Raw genomic sequence first — 22,630 nt, 5'->3', positions numbered from 1 at the left:
AATGAGTCAGCAAAGTCATGATCCGGCTGGTGTCTGGTTATTGATGAGACAAATTGTCGTACTGAAGTTAGTAACATTGGTGTCGTTGAAGGAGATAAGTATATCATCATTTTTCATCTCCGGATGGAATTTAGTACCACCAATCATGATTACTTGTTTTTTGATCAGCTGTTGACAGCATTCCTGTGTAGTTTGGATGGAACTCTAGAGTTGAACATTGGCTCGCTATCTGGCTATTTGATCAATTTACTTCTCAGTGGCACTGTGATAGGTTTTGGTTTAGAAGCATTTAGTTTGCAAGGCCATGATTTCACATTGGAACTGAGAACTACGAGATCTTTGTAGGCAGAGTTTAAATATTGTAGCACATGAAAAACGATCCGATGTGCTATTTGATATTCTATGAGTAGTTGGTTGAGACAGGAATCAATAGCATGAATGGGCTGAAGGTCTGAGTTGACTTGGTAATGGAATTATGTTGAAGATCTAATAATATGAAGTGAATCTAAATAGGTATTGAAACTACCTACGCTTGTGGATGACTTGATTAACTTGAGCTACTAAGGGGATCTTAGGAAAGAAAATAGAGGCAGTGAATGAAGCTGGCAATGCTTGATGAAGAAATAATTTCTAAGAGCTATTGATAAACAAGGGGTCTTTTGATGGGCTATCGGTATTGACACCTGGTAGGTGTCAAAGATCAGTTTCCCAAACTGATAGGAAGGAAAGTTGACTATTTCTGTCGCTAGTTATGATCAACGACTGTTGATTACAAGACAAATTCAATGGATATCACTTCTTCCATATTCAAGGTCTACTTTGGTTATAACTTCTAGTATCAACTAGCTTGTGGGTGAGACATAAAGACGAGAGGCACCAAATGAATGTTTGGACAAAGACAAAATTGTTCTGACTTAAGACATCTTAGAGGATGGTGGTGGAGAGATATTGATTCATGAAACAAAGGCAACTCGAAGCCTTAGATACATGTGTAGATATGTCTACTCAAGACGAGAAATAAGGGCTCATAATGAATAGAGTAATGAGATTATTCGAATACAAATGAATCCATGGAATATCTACCGCTACATCAACATCCGCACATGAAACAGCTCTGGCTAGCGAATGATTCAACCTATAGTTCGGTTATTCAGGACGTGGAATTCCTTATCCTTTTATTTTTAAAAAGAAAGGCTATTACTGGATAAATCCGGGGTTGAAGAAGTTTCATAGGAGGTCGAGGGCTGGTGGTAGATGACGAAAAAGGGGTGAGGCCTGGGGTCTAATCAAGTCATAAAACTACCCATGAAATTATGCATTGATGAGAGTATAATCAGTACTAAATTTGCCTTTGCATGAGACTTCTATTGGGCAATTGGCAATGCGCCATCAATTAGAAATTGCCGCGGATTACTGAGCCATGAAACACTTAAAAGGCCAAAGGCCGGCGACCAACAGATTAAAATAGCTTGCAATCATATCACATCACACAAATCAAAGGCATCAAAAAGGTATGGTGTGGAACAGATTCAATTGTCCTCTATCCCATCCATCTATCATCTCGTTATCATGATTTGACACGTAATCATTATCCAATCTGTCGTGCCAATATTTCTCATCATCATGAATCATGACCATCATGTTTCATTACCAATAAAAGACGTGTCATATCTCATTCAATCATGAGAGTATGTGTCTCTATCGTTATCCTGCTCCCTTCCCCCTCCCCCACCCCTTTGGCAATTTATCATCCCCTTTTCCTCCTCTTCATGTGGTAACTTTCCTTTCTTTCCCCAAAAATTGAAGAAGTACAGTAATAGTTCCATGAAAACTTGTCGTTTGTTGAGTGTACATGAAATTCGCGAATGATTCGCTGCTTTCATTTTGCGCCGCGGATTCGGTTTCCTGTGGGACATACATCATGACAAGTACCAGACTTGACGTGATGTATGCATGCATATTTTTCGTGATTTTTGATTTAATTGGATGCGAAAACTTGCAATGAGGTGAGTGTTTGAGCAAGGCGCGAAAATGGCACATCTCTCTTTGTGACATGTGTTTGCGTCTGTGTGTTGTGTTGGGTTTCCAGTCCAGGATCATTAGGTGTTCATTCATCGACGGACAACGATTCCATTTCTGCGGGATGATCGTGAGTAATCAGCCTCATCCTCTGAGCTACAGGACTCTGAATCGCTGGATCCGCATCGGGAACCCCCACAATCCAACTTGATTCTATCCCCCTTTCTCGTAATTCCATATCTCTCACAGGTGCAGGATGATGTATTAGAACCTGATGAATAATCGCTCATGCTCGAAGCTGAAGATGGCGAGCTTGTGCCACTGGTGTCAGAGATGGTGGAGCCAACAGATGAAGATGGTGAGCCTGGAAGATCGTAATCATAATCGTACTCATCCATGGTAGTAGCACCAAAGCGTGCGGTCAATTCATCGACAGTTGGACCAGCAGCGTAATCAGCTTCGAGGATGTGCTTGGTGGCGTGTGGAGACATGGGTTTAGGTGATTTGATTTGAGAGATGGAGAGGGGTCGACCTTTGGGAATGTCAACACTGAGATGTGAGTCGCGGCGGGATTCTCTGCGGGAAGATGAATGAGAAGAGTGTGATGATTTGGAACTGGAAGAGTGCTTAGATGATGAGCTGGAAGAATGCTTGGAGCTTGATGAACTGGACTTGGATGATCGGCTTGAGGACTTCTCGACAGGGACATCGAGGATGTTCAAGACGCGACCGGTAGTTGGTTCGGTAGTTGATGAGACGGCAGGGTCGTGTGAGACGTGGTATCCATCGATGATGTAGTAATACCAATATCTTTGACCTGGTTGAAGAGTGGTGCCTTGAAATCTGAAAGTACCTTTCCAGCTACCTGATTTTGAAGAAGTCTTGTCTTTAGCGAGCGGAAGTTGACCAGCATAGTTATCCCAGCTACCAAGCAAATGAACGGTCTTAACACTGGAAGAAACACGGAGAGAGAATGATAATTGAATAGCTGCCATTTTGATCGATTTTGATGCGAAATACTAAGATGAAAATTCAATGTACTGAAATTGACTAATTCGAGCAAGAAGAGACTAGTCTTTGGTGGTTAATTTCGGATTGTATGGATTTGTGAATAAAAAATTAATAAAAAGTTGGCCGGCAACTTGATAGAATGATTAGAATGTAAAGATTTTGGTATGATATTACAGAGCACAGCTCTTTGGGAACGGGGGAAAAAACAAAAAGATGAAGAAAAACAAAAAAAGGGCGGAAAATGAAGGAGACTAGCTCTTGAGAATGAATTGACTGCTTGCTGAGGAGAAGAAGAAGATATTCTGAGAGGGGGCACAGCGTCCCTTTATGGTCGCAGAGAGACATCCATCATAGCCATTGGGATCGATCATTGGATAGGCCCACCATAGAACTACTCATGGTAAGGCGCAGAATTGGTATAATCCTAGAATCCCGCAAATCCCGTCCGCATGCAATAGTGCAGGGCCAAGTGCAATATTGGACAAGGGGAAGACTGCAGCCATTGATGAGGGGAAGTCAGTTAGTTCGTTCGTTACTCGGCGTATATGCATGCAGTCCGGTTAGATTACCGTACATTCGGACTCCACGAATTATACGACCCAATTGACAAAACTCAAGGAAAAATATGGTGATTCGATGATCAAGGTGAGCTGCAGTCATTGGGCGCGTAAGCAAGGTGAACATGTTGGATGGACGGCAGCTAGTGCGAATATAGTATTCTGGCGACTAAATCCTTGCCATTTGTGACCATTTAGACGTCGAGAAAGACCAACAAAATTTCTTCGCTTAATTTGGGGTCGTACTGGTGGGAGAACAAACGCAAACATCCACCCTATCATAACGAAATCCCCATCACAACCTTTTTTTGATCCTTGAAAAGTGATGCTTGTGATGGATGGATACTTTTATCGATAATGGATAGTGGATATGTTTCTTATGATCTACTCTACTGTACATTATCAAAAATTTGCCGGAGAGTGGATCAATTGCAAGGGAACCGAATAAGTAGAGCTCATCATGATCATAACAAGAAATACCTGACGACTCGACGTCGTTGAAGGGAAAGTAGAGTCGAGCTAGAGACTGGCATTGATGTTTAAATGAACTAGGTAAGTCAAGTGCGTCGAATGGTTCTGCAGGCGTTGACACGGATAATATCGAGTTGCGTATCTCTTTCCTATATCGGATGAAAAGGTAGTCATCAGGTTGTCATTCGCACTCAGCCATCACAAGCATTACTTCAGTAAATGATTCTTCGATGCAGTCAGCAAAGCAGTACGATATCTAGGGGTCGCACAAGTACAATGGAAGAATTATTAGTCGCAGAAGAACTCTGATCAATCATCAAACTATTGCTTTCAAAATAAAGAATCGGTGAAGGAATGATGAAGCAAGTACAAGTTAGCTACAACGTCGTGAAAGGTAGGAAGGCATGTGGGCAGGTCCAAGTTCTGCAAAATTTGCTTGTGGATAGACTGCGTCTTTGAGATATCCGACTGCCAGCCTTGTTGCATATTAGTCGATGCCCACTTGAGCACATTCATGCTCAAGACGTCTCGCATTCGAACCCCCAATTCGGCTTCATACGAAGTATGGCTGCAAATTCAAGATTTTCAACGACTTCACTAGCAAATATTCTCCACTTCTTTCGGTCAATATTAACATTTGAGCACCGTAGGTCACAAGTCATCGATGACTCGACCGCCGTCCGATTATTTTCTCTCTCCAAAGGCGGCACATTACCCTTGCTCTATCACACCTACCGTTGCTACTTATGTGCCTCTCACACCCTTTCTGCTTATATCCAGCTATTTTACCGTCCGTGCTATCTGCAGCCGTTGCACAGACGATCGTTCCAATCAATCGTTTTGTCCCCCTCCAACCCTCCGTCACCCATGGCAGAACTACCATGTAAAAGCCCCATTTGAACAGGCATTTACGATCATCTATTTCTCCGCTTGCTTGCTTTTGTTAATCTGCCCTTCGTTCTCTATTTAGCAATCTTGACATCGAGCCAACAAAATGCATGCACACTAATCCTGTCACGATGTAATGCATCCCTTTCAACACTCCATATCAGCCCTAGTGTCGGCGGGTACATAAATTGCAAGTGGATCATGAAGTATTACTCGCAGCAATGATTGATCCACTCAGAGTCCGTTCTGTCTGTTTGATTTTGTGCGTACAAGATGCATTTGCATGTTGTACGTAATTGCCTAGCCAATCCCGCTGGCTGCTAATAATCACGTGTGGTTCACGTGATTATATACTTGGCCTCGGCGAAGAGGTCATTGGGTATTTGAGGAGAGACAGAGGCCCACTCAAACTCAATTCCCGGAACGAAATCCGGCTCAGAAAATTAAGTTCCACAATACGAGGGGTATTGTGCATGTTCGCTCACAGTACTGCAGTGGTAGCTTAGCAATCTGTCAATCCTAGTACCAAGTGTTGAACTTTCAAGCCGCTTCTTCAGTAGCAAAAGTTCACAAGTTCACAAGTTACAAGGAAGATATGAGATGCGGGTGCGCAAGCTGCAAAGCAGGGCGTTGTTGGTCACATTCTCAGATGATGTATGCGGGTTTGACGGACAAGGTTGGCGGGAAATAACAGTTTGGAAATTTTAGTCCTGATGGCAGTGGCGTGGGCCGAGCCTCCTTTTCACTTTCTTCCATTTATTCTCTCTAATTCACTTATGTTTTTCACACAGTTTATGTGCTACAGCGTCTACGTGACACATACTTCGTTGGCTGCTGTGTGACGGCGAAAAATATATCATAATGTGAGTAGTCTCATATGATGACTTCATCTTATATAATCTTTTACATCGAAGACATACCTTGTGTGTCATACATAGTAGTTTTCTATTTTGTACAGTTCATTTCCATTAAAGAGACCTCTTATGAATCTCTTGTCTTCTGCTTCAGACTCATATAATGTTGCCAGATGAAGTTCTAATGGCTTTCGTTCGTGATCGGCGGCTTCACATCTTTCATGATCAAATGTTCGTTCAAAGCATAGTCTGGCACTTCGATATTCTATCAGTTGGCATAAATGCAAAACTTTCCAGTTCTTCTGCTTTCAAGCGTAGTAGTACCTCTGATAACAACGCGATCAGATCCGAGTTGAATAAAATAATTACTCGAATTTTTCCCGCCGAGCACAGTTACTTTCTCGTTCGGCATTCATAATGTCACAAATATCTCAATTATGTTAATAGTCTGACGAAAGTCATCGATGAATACCCAGTCTCAGACACCAGACACCAGACGCTGTCTAGCTTCTAGCATATGGTTGTTAGTTGATGAATGACGTCAGTCCGAGACTGCATCTAGGACGATAAATCTCATGGAATTTCGCTGTGAATCTATTTTTTCGATCTCTTGTTCTCCTTTTGTTTTGTCAATACGAGCGATATGGCCTTTGCTACGTAGAGGCAGCTTTCATGAGGGGCCGATCTCCATTTGATTACCTGAGTCTGTTTCGGTTGGTCTTTTTGTGCTGCCCCCCCCCCCCCCCCCCAAAAAATCGTTTTCTTCAAAAGTGTATCAACGCATAACTGAATGTTTTGGGATAGCATTCTCAGACTTAACCAAAAAAGAAGCTTTCAAGTTTCAACATTCAGATACAAAATGCCGTAAAACCCTTTATGACTTGATGAGAACGCCAATTGGCGTTCTGGCTACTAAGCCAACCAACAACCATACGACATAGGAATACTCGAGCGGTTAGCAAAGCCCATCTCCATGCAACCCTAGTATGCTAACAAGCCACAGAAGAGTTATGCAAACCCATACATACCCTGAGAAATTTATGCTTGAAAAGGCTGCAACAAAAATAGTAACTAACATTGGCCCCCAATACGAAATATGTTGTCAGCAATGCCCGTACCAGATTGATTGACCTTTCAGTACAAGTAACATGCTGTACTCCTTAGTTATGGTAACACTGTGGCCATTCTTTTAATATTATTGTTTCGCGTCAACTGATTTCTCATTGCATTTCGTCTTTTTTCGAGCTGATACAGCATGTGGAACTTCTTTCGTACGTATGTTACGAGCGAAGTACATAGTTCTGGCTGACTGAAATCGTGAATTGTCTTACAGCAAACAGATTGGACAGAGTGTGTTCTCAGTCAATAGTCATAGTCATAGAACAAGCCAAAGCATCCGCAGTCTCTGCATGCAAATACATACTTGGCCGGTTGATTGTGACTCTGTTTAAAGGAACCCAACAAATTTCGCTGGAAGGCCTTGAGGTATTCGGATCGATTGAAATGAACTCTCTCTATTGGCGCAAATTTCAAGGCGTGTCGTCTTCGACGCTTCGGTATATAGCACAGAATCTCACGATTGATGACGTTGATATACCGACTTTCTGGAGCTTTCCTGGGCTGAAGTCGATATATGTTTTAAATCTCAGAAATTGCTCCTCTCCATTAAATGTCGATTTTCCAGAAATAGTTGTGGTGGAAAAAGCTAATATCAAAAATGCGCGATTTGCGTCGGGTTTTCTGCCAAACATGGGTGCTGTTCATTTTCTCCGAGCAATCAACAACCTAGGCCTCAAGCTGATTGATTCATCCAATGCAAGCCATTTTCACATCCAAGCTCCACCTTCCAACTCTTCATTGCAAGTCTACTCTTCTGCTCAAACGTTTTTTGATGGCGAGATATACGGGGCTGCTGAGGTACATATGCCAGCCTTGGAATTTTGTCACAGCCTGATTTTGGCAGCTAACAACTTCTCATCATATTCTGCTCCAAAACTTGAGTATGTCCAAGGGAACCTCGAAATTACTGGAAACGAAAATTTGCGGACAATTTCTCTGCCACTTCTGCAACGCGTTGCGTTATTGGAGCATAGCGAGAGTTTTTATGAAGGAAACAACACACTTATCGGCAATTCATCACTTAAAGTCACAGGAAATGGAAACTTGCAGGATATTTCTATGCCAGCCTTAACACATGTCGATAAAGATCTAGAGATGTCTGGTAGCAAAAACTTGATGCATATCAATTTAACGAGTTTAGCGGAAATCCGTGGACGACTCGCTGTGATAAACGTCACCTTCACAAAGTATGTTTTAATCAGTCCCTTATTATTACCCGTGGGATGTTACATACCCGTCACTGTACTGATTTAAACAGAATACCATTGCCCTCCTTGAAGATTTTATCTCCTTCGCTTCATGGCGCGATGAAGAATGGTACTCGGAATTGTAGTCGCATACCATCAGAGCTTGGATCCATCAACACTCCTGGAGGAAGTCTTGCATGTCTTGATTTCAGCCCCAGCAATAAATATACACCGGTCTTAGAAAACATTGGCTCGAAACATGGCTTTTCGTCTATCTTCGTCGCACCTTCCATAATATTTGGAATTCTGCTAGCTACCTGCATCATAATATTCGTCAAAAACCGTATGAGATCGGCTTTCGTTTTCGAATCCGCGAAATCCATGTCATTCAATCTTCTATCCAGTCATCGTACCACGATTGAAAATATCCCCGAACTCATGACCGTGGAACGATCGGTTGAATTAACAGACCCATGGCAAGAGATGTATGAGCTTGAGGCCACGGAGTACCACGAGTTAGATTCATTGCCCATAATTCCGACGTCGATAGAAACTAGCTCGTCGGTGATTCAGAATCCACTTTTGAATGGCTTGGGGCAAACTGATGCGCCATGAACTTATGTATCACAATAGGCTCCAAAACAAAATTTATTACAGAATCACTCGAAGTCACCCAACCTCCCTGGACAAGTATTTGACGCTTCCCGGCATCTCTACAACAGCTTCTATAGCTGGCAATTCTGCGACTGGACCTTTTGGTGACCCGTCAATCTCTTCGAGGGGTTTGGGAGGAATACAATCTGAATGTAACTGCGCCTTCTCGGGGCCAGTTTCATCACCAATTCCAGCTCCGACTCTTGAGTTTCGCAAATGCCGGTGCCTCCAAAACTTCCAATAGATCATCCCAAAGGCAATAATCGAAAGTCCGCCAAAAATGGAGCCCACAACTATACCGTTTAATTGCGCATGGCCAGGTGTCAATTCAGATTGTAAGCTTGTTGGGGAAGAGGATGAAGCTAAATGGAATACAATCAGTAGGTCGCATTTCCAACTATCAGTATTATCTTACTGGAACTTGTTTGCGTCCATAGTGTTATTACATTAGAAAAGGTGACGGTAATTGTGCTTCCGTTAAATAATGAGATACCTTGGGTATTGGTTGCTGTGATGGTCGCATATGGTGAGCACGAGAGAGTGGAAGCAGAATTCAAAAAAGTACTCGTGAAATTTGGGAGCGAGGAAAGTAGTGAGGAGGCGACACTCAAGGTTGTCGCCACTGTTGTACTCTCTAACGCACTCGACGCTATCGAGGATGCATTCAGTGACGCACGATATTCAAAGAACTGTTCAAATCGAGGTCCCAAATAATTCTCGTTCATCGCAGCTGGATCCGAGCTATCTGTTGCAACGCACGCCTGGCAAGCACTGTACTCGTTGTTGAATGTTGAATCTGAGCACAATGCTGGCGACTTGCCAATTTTCATCGCGTCAACGTATGCATTGTCTAGATGAGTGAATCAGCATCACATGGTTATCAGGCAAACAATTTTCATACTACAAACACTGTAACATGCAGCTGGAACCACGGTCGAAGTACTCATTTTTGAATGCCATTCAAGGCAAGCCCGAAAAATCATAACAGAACTGTAAGACGAAGATACCTTCTTATCATCCTCCATGGCCTCCAACCCCCCGAGAATTCTCAGCCACTGGCGCAGATACATTCAATATTCGAACGCCCAAGTATCACTTGGAGAATAAGTTATATCAATAATAAAAAAAGCATGCTTACAGGCTAAACAACTATTTCATACCGACTGCGCTCTTGATGTAGAATTTCGCGAGGGAAATTTGATTGATTGGTGGCAATAAAACACGAGTTGCCATTTCTAATGCCTATTGTACTACTGTGCCTTTCTTGTTGTAATCCGAAGCCAATATTTGAGAAACGGAGGGATCGAAATTGCAAATAGAACGCCTCGTCAATCATATAGGACCACTTGATTCAAGATGACTTGAGAGCCGCAGACTCCCAATTCGGCAACCGAGCAGTGTTACATCAATTGCTATTCATACATTGAAAATGTAAAGGAAACCCCGAGCCTCTGTACTTGGCTGAATGCATCATGTAGTGAGATTCTGCATTGGCAAAATGGTAGTCCAATGCTGCTTAGCAGCGAAATGGTAGATGGAAGTGGCCAAGCACATGAACATTATCACGAGCGTAACTGCCACATAACCTACCGAGCCATCCCAATTCACCGTTTGGTAACATGCGATTCAAAACACTTGTAGAAGCTTGTTTACTAAACCCGCATCTCACTAAGAGAGATATCCAATCGGATGTTGGACGTAAGAGGAAAAATCAAATCTTCTTAGTTCTTCCCCAAGGTTTGGAAAGCACAGACCACAGCCTTCCAAATACTACAAGCCAAGGCAACGCTCACCGGGAGCTAAGATCTCCACTGGGGATTCCCCGTGCTTAGGAAAAACCTAAATTATCATTTGTATTTTCTCAAAACCACAATCACAATCACGTGTCTCCATTGTAGAACCATCATATTGCCTCTGAGAAGATTAAGTAATGAACCGTTTAAATATATTTACAAGAAAACCCGCTTGGGGGTTAGGAATGTCAGAGTTCCCGCCTGGTTCCAATGTAGTCTAGAAGAAAATCATCTCAGTGTACCGAAAAGTTTTAACCAATCCAAACATATACAAAAACATCCGATCCTGAACTATATGCAAGGGTACCTAGTACCTTTCAGACTAATCTCCGCAAAACCTAATAAAATTTTCCTTTTGGCAAAGCGACAAATATAACCGTCAACGGCACCGTGATAATCATACTCCAAGCAAGAGCCCCAGTCACAATCTTGTCTTGTAAGAATCTCAAGTTTTCATCTTGAGTCCAAGTAGTCTTATCGAACACCTTCCTCACTAAGTTCTTCTTCTTGTACATACTGTTCCATTTTTCCTCAAATTCTTGCACATCGTTCTTCGGGCCAAAACTCGACATAGTCGAAGTTTCAGAGATTGTGAACCCATCGCTTTGCTTATCATGATCGTCGCCTGTGCGAGTCGTCATTTTGATGCGTCGTTCCGATGAACTCTCAAAAGAATGTCGTCCACTTTCCTCATCGGCGGCCTCTTGTTGTAGAATTTGTTCCCAGGGCCGTAGGTTGCGATTGTGCGATTGGTGCATGATCAAGCAGAGACCTTTGTAGGCTGCTATTAAGGTACTCATTCCTAGAAACCATTGCACGCCCGCGAATATTCTCCACCACCGACTAACGCTCGATAACGTCAAAAGAATTGCCATCACAAACCCAAATATGGTATTACTGACGCCCATGGTACGGACGAAGAAGACACGAGGTTTATTGCCGTTGCATATAGACCATCTAATAAAATTCGGATGTGATTGGCCTCGAAGTGTTGCTTCAGTTATGGTCACAGCTGGTAGGAAAGCTGACGGATGGGTTGTGTGTTGAAGGGCATGTAGGCATAAAGCGCGGTCTTTGTGAGATAGGTTAAGTTCTCGAGCGGAATTGAAAGCAAGATAATGTCTCATTATACGATTCACCTCTTCTCGCATAGGTTGAATGGTGACTAAATGAAGTTAGTACTAATTTTCTTGTCCAAGAAATTCTGAACATACAAGGTTGCCATTTGAGACCTGGTTGGCTCGATCTTTCTCCCGAGCGTCCTCCAGTACTACTTGATAAAACTGAAGGAGCTGTTGGGCTACCCAGAGCACTATCGGCCCTCGATAAATTGGTACGAGACTGGCCATCCTTAGATTTAATATCTGCATCGAAGTCGGCCATATCGTTGAAGTCCGGAATATCCATTGGTGGGTTTCTTTTCCTTCCTTCATTCTTCTCTGCGTCCCTGGCAAAAGCAGAGGGCTCGGTTGTTTCCGGTACCCATTCTGGAGACAGCTTCTTTTCATAATCTGGAAGTGCCTCGAATCGACGAACATAGTCTTTGTACCATAGGTAGAATTGAAGATTCTCTGCATCGTGCTCAATATAAACAAGGAAGTCCATGAAGTCACTCAGAGAACATGGCTAAAACGAATATCAGTAAAAGACTTCTTTTTCAATGGAGAGACTTCAAACTTACTGGAAGAGATTGATTTTCGAGCACGTCTTCAAACCGTAGCCCGGGCGGAATTGTACGTTCAGAATCTGGTGAGTGTCAGTCAAATCAACCTGGATGAGACAGGATTAACTCACTTTTCGCTCTTGCAGCATATCGTTGACATTCCGTAGCATTTAAAGGACCATTGGTTTTGTTGGTATAATCTGGTCTTTTGTAAAATAGTACAGACATGGCTAGAAGCGTCTACCCTTTAGGTAAGATAGCTCGCGGTCTAAGAGATGAGATATAAAAGCAACTTATTCTCTTGAATTGAGATAAGTATGAGGGGGCGCGGACCAAGTGAATGTAAAAAGAAATAAAGATAGCACCCACGTTAGACAATGCATATTGCCATGTGGAGGTGGAGGTGCTATTTATTATATGCATATTGGCAACTACTGTCCCCAGCTTCAGTGCAGAAGAAGCCAGTCATAATATCCGAGTGCTTCTCAAAATAGTCAAGGCGATTGCTCTAGTTTAACGGTACCTGAGTTTTCTTTCGAAGCTTACTGCCCCTATGAGGGGCGAGAAGTAAATATCAGGCTTGATTAGTTTCTCATAGTGTGGTGTCTTGGCCCAACAAAGCGTACCGCCAAAGCTAAAGGTTACCAATACCAGTTTTATGGTGGATACATCTTAGTGTGACCCTTATAAAATCTTTTCCGCAGGATGAAGCGAGTAGAGTATTAAATGAGTGACAAGGTAATATTGACAAGGGCTCCTGGCTCAACCGAATCTAGATAATCTTCTTGATGAACAGTACCTAGTAGATCCTAGGGCTCGACAGAGAGCAATCGAAGAAGATGATGTGTGGCTCTTCTTTGCCATTCATATGACGTCCGAGCCCGACAAAATCCCACGGCCGAGTCGCACTGCATATGGGGTGAAAGCCGTGCACATTTGTAGCATACCCCGGTTGACTCGTGGAAATTGATCTATGAATTGTTAGTCTCAAGAATGTGTAAATCCGAAAAGTCAAAAATCAAAAGAGGAATCCTTTTCTGTCCCTGACTTCGTCGCAGTCCTATCAATTCATGTAGTAATAAACGCCCTATAGCCACCGTTATGATGGTGTCCAGCAAATAGCTCATAATACTTCTAGACTCCGGTGAAAAAAATCTAGCTCTTTTACTCATCCATTCCACTCTTCAGGTCATCGGCTATCAGTATTTTGGCGGGTTGCCACAAAATCATGAATTGAAAAGACTTTGAACAGTGATTGGCGAGAAGATCACGTCAATGGAGAAGCAGAAAGCCAGAAGTATATCAAATTGTACAATTGTGCCACTTGATATCCACCTAGATCGGGATCAACCTTGAGATGTTGAGATAAACGAACACAGCATCGACATCGAGGTGATCGCCATAACTTAATATCGCAAGACCCTCATTTTTACACGACGGTGATCATCCAAAGCCAATAGAGGCTGAGAGGATGTCAATGTGACGGTGATCAAAATACTTGAAGAGAAGGTAGAGATGCGGTAATGAAGTTGAGACTCTTTTTGCCATCGGAGAAACGCGCTATCCAGCATTTCAGCTCGACAGTTGACGGCTGTTTTTACATTTCTGATACGCCTTGGCAGTGTATAATTTCCTTGATTGACAGATTGGGGCTGTTTGTGCCTCGTCTAATATTTTTTTGATGGTTAAGTGGGAAAAAACAGATGAGGGAATATCGTTGCATCAATGCACAAAGGAAAGCCCCACGACGCCTCGAGCCATGCAGATTAGGATGGATTCATCGCTTCGAATGGTCCGGAAGTGGCTATGTACATGGTATGTCAAGGAAATATCCGATCCAACGAGATTCGAAGACAGATCGTTGTGGTCTATTCTTCTCGAACGGTTAAAAAACAGGCTCTTGAAGTTAGGTATGAGAAAAGTTCAGTGTCGGTTAATTAATTACAAAAGATGATTAATCAATGTCTCACATTTTATGAGTAGCTCTGTCAGTCACTAATTCCACACATCAACTGCCGTTCATCCAATTCGCGGAAACAGTAGCATCTCTTCATTTTAATTCGCCAACTACTGATCGTTAAACACTAGCATTCCACTGGCGTCATCAATAGTCCTATGCCCGACAATGTATTCAAACTACTATTAGAGCATCCCCATCACAGCACCAATGAAGACTAAGAAACCAAACGCCGAAAAGGGATAACCAGCACGCCAAAATGTCGATATGATAAGACGTGATCCTTGCGCTATTTCCCCTTCTCTTGGTACTGGAGCAGCTGGCCAGGGTGTCACTGTTGGTCCATCTGACGGCCGAACGGAGGAAGGTTGTTTAAACACCGGAATACATTGATCTCTGTAACAAGTTGTCGAATTTGGACAACAACCTCCTCCCATGTCTCCTGGGCATTCAAAATAATTAGGCCTACATCTTGCATGCGCTCTTAAAAGACGACAATTGGAATGTGATAACGTTCGATTGCAACAGTATATACCTGACATCGTGTGAGTTGTAGGTCGACAGATCATGCCTCGAGGACAGCAAATTTCCTGTAGCAAAGAAGGCATGGTCAGCAAAGAAAGGGAATCCTACTTCGAACAAAAACTCACTGGATGGGCGTATGCTTCACAGCTGTTTTGCTGATCCCCGCAGGTGTACCAAGGTACAGTGGCTGGCATTCTTAGACTCAACGCGAACATCGAACTGTGGTTTTTCAACTGTCTTGATGGCAGACAGACTTCCGAAAAGCTCTGCACTTGATCAAATTGTTCTTGACTTCTTCGCTTCAATTTGAGCCAACCTTGCCCTCCCATCTCATGATAGTATACATGGGCGCTGCAGACAAATCCAATTATCATAATGATAACTAGTAGACAAGCAAGGTAACATAGCCATCCACGCCAGCTTAGAGACTCTACGCACGCCTCTATACAATACCTTGAGGCCAGCTTCCGTGTGCAAGGCCTTGGTTCATTTGGATCAGACGTCAGCTGAGATTCTACCGGCTCCAATGATGATGGATCCTGGTTGAGATTCAGGTGTGCTTGCTGCGGTTCCTGCGGAGGTGTTGGCATCGAGATGATGGTAATTTAAATATACACGAATAACTTGAAATAAGAGCATTAAAGCGAATATAGGTTGAATCCAGCGGTGTAATAGAAATTGAGGTGACATTTGGATATGAGAACAGACGGGGATATAATTCAGGGTGAAATGACGAGCATGATGTATGGAAATCTCGAAATGATATAATGAGATGTCTAAAGCTCCCTACGCAAGTGACAATAACTGGAAGGTATGCCTTTGAAACAGAAGGAACGATGGCATTACTTTCCAACCTGTTTTGACGGCTACTGCAAACATTTCGCGGAACTCACCAACTCATCCGCGACTCTATCACAACAAATTATGAATCTGAAAGATTTTGTATTATCGGCTTCAAGGCAGCAGGTAGGAGACGGTGGCTATTTCTCTTTGGTTATTTAAGGTTTACCTCGTCTTAAGAAGTCTCCTGGTATCAATCTCCACGTGGATGAGAATAAGCTACACACCAAAACGGGACACCAAGCATCCAGTCGTTGGTATAAATGTCCAGCTATTTGAATGTCAAATCTGAATTGGAATGTTGAAGATAGCTTGGAGACTTAGAGATAAGATATTGTTATAGCTTGGTGCGCAGCTTATGTCGTCCATTGCGTGCCAATATATTAGGAGAGTGCGATGTCGACACCAACATCCAACAGCTTGCTTCATATATTCATAAAACTCTTGATCTATCCTGATGATCTTCTAAACCAGATGTGTGTGGTTGATCTTAAGATGTACTGACAGACAAGGATGAAAATTGTAACGAATAGGATAATAGCATTTCCAACAATAGCCCTGTTCGAGTGTAACGGTATATTTTAGCCGTCTATGTCTTAAGTACCTCCCAGAGGACGGAGTTACATAATTATGATGAAGATATAATAATCCGATTTCCTTCCAAATAATCTAACGTTCATATATCTTCGTCTTTGAAAGTATGGAGATCAAAATGGAGAACCCCATTTTACCCCCTATTCGCTCCACAGACTCTTACCAATCAAAAGCCCGCATTTGTACCTCGGCATCCGGGTCCCATTGTCAAGAAGCTCCAAACTCTATGCATCAATACCGGCGCATGTGCCAAACGCCTTCGAAACTATTGTTGACCGAGGGCCGATTTCATTGAACAAAAGAATCCCTTATAACTTTTGATTCCCAACATCATAACCATCTTTCTCTATATCAATCATTCAAAATGTCACCTCCGCAATGGGTCAAAGATCTGAAGCCATCCGGTCCGCAAGGCACTGAGCTCATCAAGGTGGAAAGGGAGAAGTCTAACATACATGTCGAAAAACTCTCGAACTTTTTATTCACCAAAGAGGTATTAGAGCGTCAAGAACGCATATTGAAGATCTTGCAAGCCGACAAGATATTCGACAAATCAAATAACTATTTCGATGGTCGAGTAGATAGATTCAAGACTTCTCTCGCAAGGGCGAAGAGACTTCGTCAACTACAAGTCAAGCATAACTGGAATCAAGAGGAGTATCAAGTGGCAAATGAGCTCATTAGCGAGCCGACTCCTTGTATGTAACTCCCAAAACCTTCAATGCCTTTCAAAAAGAATACTAACATCAAGTTTAGACGGGCTTCATGCTTCTATGTACCTCACCACCCTGCGTGGCCAAGGCACACCTGAACAACACAAGTTATTCCTCGAACCCGCCGAGAACTACAAGGCGATTGGATGCTATGCACAAACCGAATTGGGACATGGATCGAATGTGCGAGGCTTAGAGACGACTGCTACCTGGAATCCCGAAGACAAGACATTCATTCTTCACTCGCCACATCTCACTGCGTCAAAATGGTGGATCGGGTCTTTAGGAAGGACTGCAAATCATGCTGTGGTTATGGCACAACTTATTATTGCTGGAAAGCCATACGGCCCACATCCTTTCGTATGCCAGATCAGAGACATGAAAACCCATGAGCCATTAGATGGTGTTTACGTAGGTGATATTGGGCCTAAATTTGGCTACAATACAATGGACAATGGGTTCCTGTTATTGAACCAAGTCAAGATTCCACATATTAATATGTTGGCCAAATTCTCTAGCGTTGACCCTGAAACAAACAAATACGTCAAGCCGTCGTCACCATCTTTGATTTACGGTACTTTGACTTGGGTCCGATCAACCATCGTCCTACAATCGGGTGGTGTTTTAGCTAGAGGTGTGACCATTGCAACAAGATATGCCTCTGTCAGACGGCAATTCCAAGATCGGGATGCTGAAGCTGGTGCATCTGAGGAGAACCAGGTTCTTAACTACACAATGGTCCAATATCGATTATTGCCATTGCTTGCAGCCACGTTTGCTTTGCACTTTACAGGAAAGGCCATGATGGGGCTGTACCAAGATAACCAGAAGCGAATGCAACAAAGTGCTACAAATGCTTCTGATAGCAGCAGGGGTGCAGGTCCAGAGGAACTCAACTCGGGGAGTGATTTATTGGCAGATCTACATGCTACATCGTGTGGTCTCAAAGCTCTTGGAAGTACTACAGCCGCAGAAGGTCTCGAGGTCTGCCGTAGAGCCTGCGGTGGTCATGGATACTCAAGCTTCAGTGGTATCGGAAGCTGGTATGCTGATTACCTTCCAACCACCACTTGGGAAGGTGACAACTACATGCTCACGCAGCAAGTGGCTCGATACCTTCTCAAATCTGCTCGCGCAGTGTTGAAAGGAAATGCTCCCAACAACGACACAACTAAAATATTCACAACTTTCCTTCAAAAGCAAGATATGGGTGCAGCTCACGATGTTCTCGGCTCAGACAGTGACATCGTTGCTGCTTTTGCATGGAGAACATCCTTCTTAACCTTTGAAGCCCTGAAACATCGTGACGCCGAAAAGGGATCATGGAACTCTCTCCTTGTTGACTTCTGGCGCCTCAGCACTGCGCACTCTCAATACCTCGTCGTCAAAAACTTCTACGACGCTCTTCAAAGCGAGTCTCTCCGACACGAGCTTGATGCCGAGACCATTGATGTTCTCCACAAACTCTACCGTCTCTATGCTCTGAATACTCTTGAGAAAGAGGCATCAGAATTCTACTCCTCGTCTGCTGTTACTGTGCGACAGATCCAGTTGGCGAGAACCAAGAGCGTAATGAAGTTATTGGGAGAGATTAGACCACATGCATTACGTCTTGTTGATGCATGGGCATTCCCCGACTGGCAACTTGATTCATCGCTGGGTAGAAAGGATGGAAAGGTTTACGAGGATATGTTCTATAGAGCTAGTCAGTTGAATCCGTTGAACGGGCTGACAGTTGATCCGTATGCGGACAACGATAACATCGTCAAGAGTGACGAGACGGAGAGGTTTAGGAGTAAGTTGTAAAGAGGGCTTGTGTATTTGTATTATATCATCGTGTAGCATTCGGGGTTTGGTTAGAGAGGGAGCGTCAAGCATTTTTTTACATAACACAGATAGAGGATTATATACAATAGAAGGTTTAGAGATATGATTATAGAATCTCTACTATTAATTTGACCGTCTTCAGTCGTATCCTGAGTGCACTTGATCCAAATATGATATATCGATTTCCTGTATAAAGATGGTGTACCATGAGCACCACAAACTCATAGCCATCACTGTCATAGTACTCAGAGTTCCTATAGCGAGACTAGATGTCATCAATCTAAAGGATAACCAAGTCTTGACCCGCTGACGAAGAAGTGACCGTAACCACGAGCAGTCAATATAAAATAACCAACAAGCTCCTATCAAGACGGAAGCGCTATCTATCTGCTCAGAGTCAGAACACAAACCTCAATCAAATGACTAGATGCTTGAAAGTTTCTAAACTGATTTAGGCGGCAAATACTTCACCAAACTCCACTTCTTAAACACACAATCGAATACTCGTAGTGATTGAGACGACTCAGATATCAGGATTATACATAGCCACGCAATTTCAAACTTTCAACTTCTACCAAAGCTACCAGTTCAGCCCAAATATGCACTCCAAGGTGTCAGCCTGAAAGCTTTTAGAGAATAGTCATCAATGTTACAAGTAAAGATTTCGGAGTTCCATTCGCATGAGATATTGCATTGGAATTGACTAATGGAAAGATATTACGCATTTATGGATGAAACTGGCTTGGCATGGGCTTCTAGACTTATGATGTCCTCAGTCTTGGTCATGGCCCTTCGAGCTGATTTCCTCTACATTTGTGACAGATCGAATCTTTTGGGCTTCTCATTTACAAGGATAAGTCCCAAACAGTATTCAGGGCCTTAAAACAATGCGTCAGAATGAGAATTGGGCTATAGGAATCCATCGATGCCTCATTTGACAATCGATGGTGGAAATGAAAAAGAACCAATAATTTCAAAAGTCATCACATTTTTGAGTCTGTTTCCCAGTCATGGGATTTGTATTCATAACCTGTAATTATATAACAAGTTGGAATTCTTGCCCATCTTCAACTCATAGATTCTTTTCTTCCTAGAACAATGCCTGATGCCATCACGCAGTTAAGGTGTAGCGCCAGTCAATGTACTATTCAATTCAGGGCTTAGATTTGGAGTCTCTCGACCTTATCCTTCAAGCTTCTGATTTGGCCCATCAAGTCGGATGCCTCGTTGGTGGTGATGCTTGCTGCGATAACAGCTCTGCTAACACCGCATGCACGTCCCAAAGCAGTCTTGGATGGCACGTAAACGTAAGGGGTGTTCTTGTCTTCGCAGAGAAGAGGAAGGTGGAGAAGGATAGCCAATGGGGCAGTGTCGGCGGCGAGGATAACAATTTCGCTGATACCACGGTTGAGGGTCTTGGTGGTCTCGTTGGCTCCCTTCTTCAATTGACGGTAATGTTGAGCTTGTTGAACGAGATCGAGGATCTCTTGGGAGAGAGTGCTATCGGCTGAAAAGTAGCGTATTAGTAAAATGCAGGTCGTAGAGTGTCTGTATAATTCTTACCGACGGGCCAAGCAGCGGATTCGTTTTGTTCTTCAGCCATTGTGATTTTGGTTTGGAATTGAATTTACTGTAGATAAAAATGTTAGAAGTTGACCTCATCGAATTGAAGACTTTGCGATCGATCCAATTGGACAGAAAGGAATACGTACAATTTGTTGGAGGATGTACTGAGATGATAAGGATTTCTTTAGAAATACTCTTTCAGGGTTCCTTGCGTTGGCTCGCCCTGTGGGTTGACTTGCAAAAAATGGTAGTGATGAAGTTGAAAATCTTCTGGTATTTTTTTCTGAAGATTAATCTTTATCGGGTGCCTCAAAAAGGCTTCGCTTACGTTGCGCGCTAATCCATAACTTGATTGGTCGAAAAGCTAAGCTTGCCAGAGAAGCCTCATCAAACAACTCGTACAAACCACCTTGAATCACTGATCATCATCTATCCATCAACTCTCCAAGCTCAACTTTCATCAACCCAAATCTTCAATCAATTCCTCAAAAGCTTCTTCGAACTTCATATACCTTTAATAATCTAAGCACCACCTTCTCTAATACCTTCAAGATGTCTGATCTCTGGTATGTCAACAAACTATCTCCTTGACGCCTCCCGCTTCTACTACCTACCTGCCTTGCTTTCGAGATAAGAATCTCTGAAGTTGGCACTGATATATATGATCGCGATTATTTCCATGCCTTGATTCAAGTACTGACAGCAATAATGATAGTCCCGTCTACGCGGTTAGTTACCCTCGAATGCCACCTCCGATGTGCTTTCCAACCAACCGATGATTCGATATCCAACAACTTGAAATCATCATCTGTATCAACGCATCATGCTAATTAATGTATAGCCATTCTTCGGCGCCATGGGATGCACATCCGCCATCGTCTTCACCTGTTTCGGTGCTGCTTACGGAACTGCTAAGTCTGGTGTTGGTATTTGCGCAATGGGTGTTCTCCGACCCGATTTGATCGTCAAGAGTGAGCCATGTTCATCATCGGATCTTTGAGAGTCCTACTAATGTGTTATATAGACATTGTTCCCGTTATTATGGCTGGTATTATCGGTATTTACGGTCTCGTTGTTTCAGTCTTGATTTCCGATGGGCTTAAACAAAACCTCGCATTATATACTGGTTTCATTCAACTTGGTGCTGGTCTCAGTGTCGGTCTCGCTGGTTTGGCTGCTGGTTTCGCTATTGGTATTGTTGGTGATGCAGGTGTGAGAGGAACAGCACAACAACCACGTCTTTTCGTCGGAATGATTCTGATTTTGATTTTCGCTGAAGTTTTAGGTAAGATTGAAGGTTCTTATATTGAGTTGAACAGTGACTGACATGAATAATAGGTCTTTACGGATTGATTGTTGCTCTTCTCATGAACTCCAAGGCTTCTCTAGATGTTACATGCAATTAACGTCACTTCATACAGAGAGAGCCTCGAGACAATCTGAACGCACACCTCTCTTCTGCAACAAATTGTGAATATATGAATGGGTTATAATGATGGCCTTTGGGGATGGACTCGGGATGGAAGCTATGAATTGAACAATTCATGGCTAAAAATATATGTATTGTTGTTATTCTACAAATTTCGGCGTTTCCGACGTGCATTAGAAGTAGAGATGGAGGTGGAGGAGGGTCAAATTGACCGTGTATGCTAGTAGTTTCTATTGTTGGTAGCAATCATATGGTATTGGGTTTTCATTTCAATACAGAGGATCTCACGTATGCAATCTGTTGAGTCTTTGAAAGTTTTGACATTTCTAAAGATTCTGCGTTCTAATAAAACACCCGAATTTTGGGGGCGAGATCCAACACTCTAAGCGCTACGAAAACTCAACCTAGTTCGTAGCTTGTAATCACTATAAACCCGACCCATATGTCACAAACATGAGAAGATCCTTTGAAGATCATTATTTAGATACCAAGAGTGTGAGTTATTTTTGGGTAAGGTAAAGAAAAATGAAGGTACCAAAATGTACAGGTCGGCTTATCTGTGCTGCACCTTCCCGCTTCCCTCCCGAATAGCTCGGGATTACCTATACACATGATGGCGGATCTATAAAACTGCAAGACGCCTACCGATGGCATGGAATTGGCACTCTCATCCTAGCTAAATAAATTGTCTATAGTAACGTTGTCGGCGTGAACGTATATCATTTTCAGATTTGAAGATACCGTTTGCATTTGCCTTTTCAAACTGCCGGGAAAGTATTCTCCTATATCGGCCGACTCAACCCCACATCTATGGGGTAGTGTGATGTGGGTGCAAGTTATATATATGTACACGTCGATAGCCACAGGTAGTTGTGTTAAATCCTCTCCAGGTTTTGATACAATAATATGAAGTTTCGTAGCAGATATCCCATTTCTCTCGTCTCTTTCTCTCAAACTGTCAAG

The 22,630-nt window shown here is 42.9% G+C and overlaps 8 protein-coding genes across 8 annotated transcripts; 3 read left to right on the top strand and 5 right to left on the bottom strand.

The window, feature by feature from the left end:
* Positions 1-2,111: 2,111 nt before the first annotated feature.
* On the bottom strand, positions 2,112-3,014 carry EAE97_004260 (uncharacterized protein; the record flags this gene model as incomplete). Its single annotated transcript, XM_038874772.1, has 1 exon — positions 2,112-3,014. One exon carries the CDS (start codon positions 3,012-3,014, stop codon positions 2,112-2,114), a length of 903 nt encoding a protein of 300 aa, XP_038734216.1.
* Positions 3,015-5,773: 2,759 nt separating this feature from the next.
* On the top strand, positions 5,774-8,801 carry EAE97_004259 (uncharacterized protein). Its single transcript, XM_038874771.1, has 4 exons — positions 5,774-6,513; positions 6,605-7,071; positions 7,134-8,106; positions 8,178-8,801. Exons 2-4 carry the CDS (start codon positions 7,056-7,058, stop codon positions 8,719-8,721), a joined length of 1,533 nt encoding a protein of 510 aa, XP_038734215.1. The 5' UTR covers positions 5,774-6,513; positions 6,605-7,055; the 3' UTR covers positions 8,722-8,801.
* On the bottom strand, positions 8,776-9,707 carry EAE97_004258 (uncharacterized protein; the record flags this gene model as incomplete). The annotated part of the gene is made up of 3 exons (XM_038874770.1): positions 8,776-9,122; positions 9,176-9,610; positions 9,662-9,707. 3 exons carry the CDS (start codon positions 9,705-9,707, stop codon positions 8,776-8,778), a joined length of 828 nt encoding a protein of 275 aa, XP_038734214.1.
* A 1,184-nt stretch (positions 9,708-10,891) lies between these two features.
* Positions 10,892-12,444, bottom strand: EAE97_004257 (uncharacterized protein; the record flags this gene model as incomplete). Its single annotated transcript, XM_038874769.1, has 4 exons — positions 10,892-11,718; positions 11,768-12,179; positions 12,235-12,299; positions 12,348-12,444. The coding sequence occupies 4 exons, from the start codon at positions 12,442-12,444 to the stop codon at positions 10,892-10,894; spliced, it is 1,401 nt and encodes a 466-aa protein (XP_038734213.1).
* A 1,914-nt stretch (positions 12,445-14,358) lies between these two features.
* EAE97_004256 (uncharacterized protein) lies at positions 14,359-15,072 on the bottom strand (the record flags this gene model as incomplete). Its single annotated transcript, XM_038874768.1, has 2 exons — positions 14,359-14,763; positions 14,824-15,072. 2 exons carry the CDS (start codon positions 15,070-15,072, stop codon positions 14,359-14,361), a joined length of 654 nt encoding a protein of 217 aa, XP_038734212.1.
* A 1,118-nt stretch (positions 15,073-16,190) lies between these two features.
* Positions 16,191-18,814, top strand: EAE97_004255 (uncharacterized protein). Its single transcript, XM_038874767.1, has 2 exons — positions 16,191-16,830; positions 16,889-18,814. The coding sequence occupies exons 1-2, from the start codon at positions 16,497-16,499 to the stop codon at positions 18,649-18,651; spliced, it is 2,097 nt and encodes a 698-aa protein (XP_038734211.1). The 5' UTR covers positions 16,191-16,496; the 3' UTR covers positions 18,652-18,814.
* Positions 18,809-20,498, bottom strand: EAE97_004254 (uncharacterized protein). The gene is made up of 3 exons (XM_038874766.1): positions 20,385-20,498; positions 20,236-20,302; positions 18,809-20,179 (listed from the first exon to the last, which is right to left on the bottom strand). Exons 2-3 carry the CDS (start codon positions 20,273-20,275, stop codon positions 19,833-19,835), a joined length of 387 nt encoding a protein of 128 aa, XP_038734210.1. The 5' UTR covers positions 20,276-20,302; positions 20,385-20,498; the 3' UTR covers positions 18,809-19,832.
* Positions 20,499-20,790: 292 nt separating this feature from the next.
* On the top strand, positions 20,791-21,644 carry EAE97_004253 (uncharacterized protein; the record flags this gene model as incomplete). The annotated part of the gene is made up of 5 exons (XM_038874765.1): positions 20,791-20,804; positions 20,954-20,966; positions 21,080-21,209; positions 21,263-21,523; positions 21,577-21,644. 5 exons carry the CDS (start codon positions 20,791-20,793, stop codon positions 21,642-21,644), a joined length of 486 nt encoding a protein of 161 aa, XP_038734209.1.
* Between the last annotated feature and the right edge of the window lie 986 nt (positions 21,645-22,630).

Source organism: Botrytis byssoidea (genome assembly GCF_014898295.1).
Source record: "Botrytis byssoidea strain MUCL 94 chromosome Unknown BBYS_007, whole genome shotgun sequence".
Taxonomy (NCBI): Eukaryota; Fungi; Ascomycota; class Leotiomycetes; order Helotiales; family Sclerotiniaceae; genus Botrytis; species Botrytis byssoidea.
Note: the sequence above shows the minus strand (reverse complement) of the source record. Positions and strands in the feature narration are given on the sequence as shown.